Source organism: Cebus imitator, unplaced genomic scaffold, assembly GCF_001604975.1.
Source record: "Cebus imitator isolate Cc_AM_T3 unplaced genomic scaffold, Cebus_imitator-1.0 Scaffold209, whole genome shotgun sequence".
Taxonomy (NCBI): Eukaryota; Metazoa; Chordata; class Mammalia; order Primates; family Cebidae; genus Cebus; species Cebus imitator.
In genome coordinates, this window is record NW_016107524.1 from 2,635,763 (window position 1) to 2,639,260 (window position 3,498).

Genomic DNA, 3,498 nt, shown 5'->3' on the forward strand with positions numbered 1-3,498 from the left:
AATCCCTTATTCAAAAGGCTTAGGCCCAGCAGTATTTTGGACTTCAGATTTCTTCAGATTTTGGAATATTTGCACATACATAAGAAGAAATCTTGGGGACGGGATCCAAGTCTAACTACGAAATTCATTTATGTTTCATATATACCATATACCTATAGCCTGAAGGTAATTTTGTATGATATTTTTAATAATTTTGTGCATGAAACTAAGTTTTGACTGCAACTTTATCATGTCATGAGGACAAATGTGGAGTTTTCCTCTTGTGGTGTCATGATGGTACTTGAAAAGCTTCAGATTTTGAAGAATTTTGGATTTCAGATTTCCATATTAAGGATGCTCAACCTCTATTAGCATAGGAAAATTTATTATTATTTTTATTTTATTGTTTCATTTTGTAGAGATAGAGTCTCCCTATTTTTCCCAGGCTAGTCTCAAAGTCCTGGGCTCAAGCAATCTTCCCACTTGGCCTCCCAAAATGCTGGGATTATAGGCACGAGCTACTGTGCCCCGCCAGCAGAGGAAAAATTTTAAAACAAAACTAAAAAACTTGTAGACACAGAGGTACTTGTGGTTGCAACGGCCTGGTTCTAGGTTAAGTAAAGTTCCAGAACAGAGGACTATAACTAAATCTCAGCCCTTCAAACCAAAAGCTGCACAGGAAAAAAAGCACCATCTCTTGGGTTTTCTATAAATCAAACTAAGTTCTGCAGGACTGGAGTTGACTATTGTTAACTGCTACCCATACTGCCTATCCAAGTTGTGATTTCTGAAACCAAACCTAATTCTGTAAGTACAAAAACTTTCAAAGTTCCTTATAATTGGGTCCAGGCACAGTGGCTCATGCCTGTAGTCCCAGCATTTTGCGAGGCTAAGGCAGATGGATCACCTGAGGTCAGGAGTTCAAGACCAGCCTGGCCAACATGGCGAAACCCTGTCTCTACTAAAAATACAAAAATTAGTTGGGCATGGTGGTGTGCACCTGTAATCCCAGCTACTTGGGAGACTGAGGGAGGAGAGTCACTTGAACTCAGGAGGTGAAGGTTGCAGTAAGGCAAGATCGCACCACTATACTCCAGCCTGGGTGACAAAGGGAAACTCAATTTCTCCTTTTTTTTTTTTTTTTTTTAAGACAGGGTTTCATGACGTTGGTCAGGCTGGTCTTGAACTCCCGACCTCAGGTGATCCACCCGCCTTGGCCTCCAAAGTGGTTGGATTACAGGCATGAGCCACGACGCCCAGCCGAAACTCAATCTCAAAAAGATAAAATAAAATAATGTTCCTTATAATTGAATACAAGCCACAGAAAGGCCCATACTCTAGACTGAATGGTAAACTGATGTTGGGTAATACTGCTGAGATTAAGAATGAACCCCGGTGCCATAGATTAGGTGCCCCCCATATATTCCTCTTATCCATGTTCTGAAATGCAGCTTTAAGTTTTTAAAAATTATTCTCTGTGAAATTAGTAATTGGTCACTAATTGTTAACTAAACACAATCAATCATCTAGGCACCTGGACTATTTCCAGTAGTCCTTAGTGATTGATCCTGCTCCACTCTCCTTCCCCTCTTTTCCCTACCCTAACAGTCTCTAAAAGGAAAAGAAAGGGGAAAAAACCTAGAAGCAATTGCAAAGTTGTAGATTAGTCAGGACTCAGAATCACACACTAAGAAGCATATGAAATGCTTTAAAAAGTTCCCCTCTGCCTTTCAGACTATATTCTTAGGAACACAGAAGCAAGTGAAAGCTGACCAAAGTGTAAAATCAGACTTTCATTTCTTAAGGCTATGCCCAACCAGACAGATTTTTAAAAGGCATTTAAAACATTAAAATGCACAGGATGGTGGAAAGTTAGTGTATTCTTTCTGGGGACTTGATGCCTTAGTTTCCTCAATTCTTTTGTGCTTGGGGTCTAAGGAGTACAACGTATTTTGCTAAAAGCCTCTGAATAGCATATCTGGTTTTGTACAATTCACACACCTGCCTGAAGTCAGTGTAACGTATTTGTGATTAAAGGACTGTACACAAGGATTTCTCTTCAGTACTGTTTACCTCCAGAAATAAAGCAGATGGGAAAAGCAGAAGGCAGTGAGCTGTGCATTCAACATAAGCCAAATGCTACTAAGCCTTTATCTGGGGTCTGTTACCCTTGGCAATGTTTGCTTAAATCTTATTCAGGCAGATCGAAGAAAGTGGGGCAAAGGTTTTAAGCTTATTTTCTTTTTGAAGGCTCACCTTTCATAACGTCATGAAATCCATGCAGAGCAGCACCAACATTTGTTAAGACAGAGCTATAGTTTGTCCGAAGGAGTCCATCTGGCTCTGTACCTAGGAAATCAAAATCACAAATCTAAGCATTTTCCTGAAAAATTGACTGCCCACTGTATCCCTCTACTTTTGGGAAGATAGAGAATGAAGATTGCTTGTAATGTGTTAGAAATAATGGCTCTTAAAATCTTGGCAGATACATTCAGACACAGTAGTGATAAACATAAACACACCTAACTGATTTGAATCTCCTAGGTCCACAAATATTTTTTAATGGTTGTGAAACAAAATTAAGTTGTTAAGCAGGATTATGTCTGTCATGATTCTTTGTAAAATGAAAGTCTCTGTGAATTTTTACCTTGTTACTATATAACAGATTTTTCATTCCCTACACATTATTTGCTGTACATCACTAAAACACTCTTACCCAAATATCACAGAGTTCCACTTCTGCCATGTCAGCATGAGGAGCTCTATGGGCCTGCTTGCTCTCCGTAACACCAGTAAAATTTACAAAAAGGACAATCACTTAAAGTCTCTAGAAACGGTTCTAAGGGCAACACAGCACATGATTTACTCAAGAAAATCTCTAACAGCTCAGTAAGAACACTGAGAGTCTATGGTATTTAAACCATGAATCACTACCTCCCTCCACCAGCTCAGGGAGACAGAAACTCCATTCCCAACAGGTGTAGCCAAGAACACAGGACTTTCTCTCTCCCAACTCCCAGAGAGGTATGGATTTCTCCTCTTGCCCCCAGCTACCTGTTGTTGAAGCTAAGATCTGGGCAAGTGTGGACAGTGGGAAACATTCCCTTCTTACACTCAGCCCCTATTCCTAGGATGGAGGCTCTACCTTGGGCATGATGCTGTGAAGAAAAGTAGGGCCCTGGTCACCCTTGCCCCAGCTCATCAACAGGAGTTCCACACTGAAAGAGGTAGACCAGGGACATCTGGGGCTACTGCCCTACCCTGCCCCTCCACTAACTGCTCAGTTTCTCACAAGGGGGTGTCTCTTAGAGAAACGTATGGCCACTGTCCCCAGCCCCCAGAGATTTAGTCCAGGAGGTAAGCAAGCTTTAAAACAAGAGCTCTGGCCGGGCGCGGTGGCTCAAGCCTGTAATCCCAGCACTTCGGGAGGCCGAGGCGGGTGGATCACGAGGTCAAGAGATCGAGACCGTCCTGGTCAACATGGTGAAACCCCGTCTCTACTAAAACTACAAAAAATTA

General features: G+C 41.6%; 1 protein-coding gene across 6 annotated transcripts in view; it reads right to left on the reverse strand.

Moving 5' to 3' along the window:
* The window catches only part of PPP1R21 (protein phosphatase 1 regulatory subunit 21), an 87,833-nt gene that overhangs the window by 46,228 nt on the left and 38,107 nt on the right, over window positions 1-3,498 (reverse strand). For all 6 annotated transcript variants that reach the window (XM_017548521.2, XM_017548520.2, XM_017548519.2 and 3 more), the window contains exon 13: window positions 2,236-2,328. In XM_017548521.2, coding sequence (XP_017404010.1) covers window positions 2,236-2,328 — 93 coding nt within the window. The remainder of the gene's footprint in view (window positions 1-2,235; window positions 2,329-3,498) is intronic.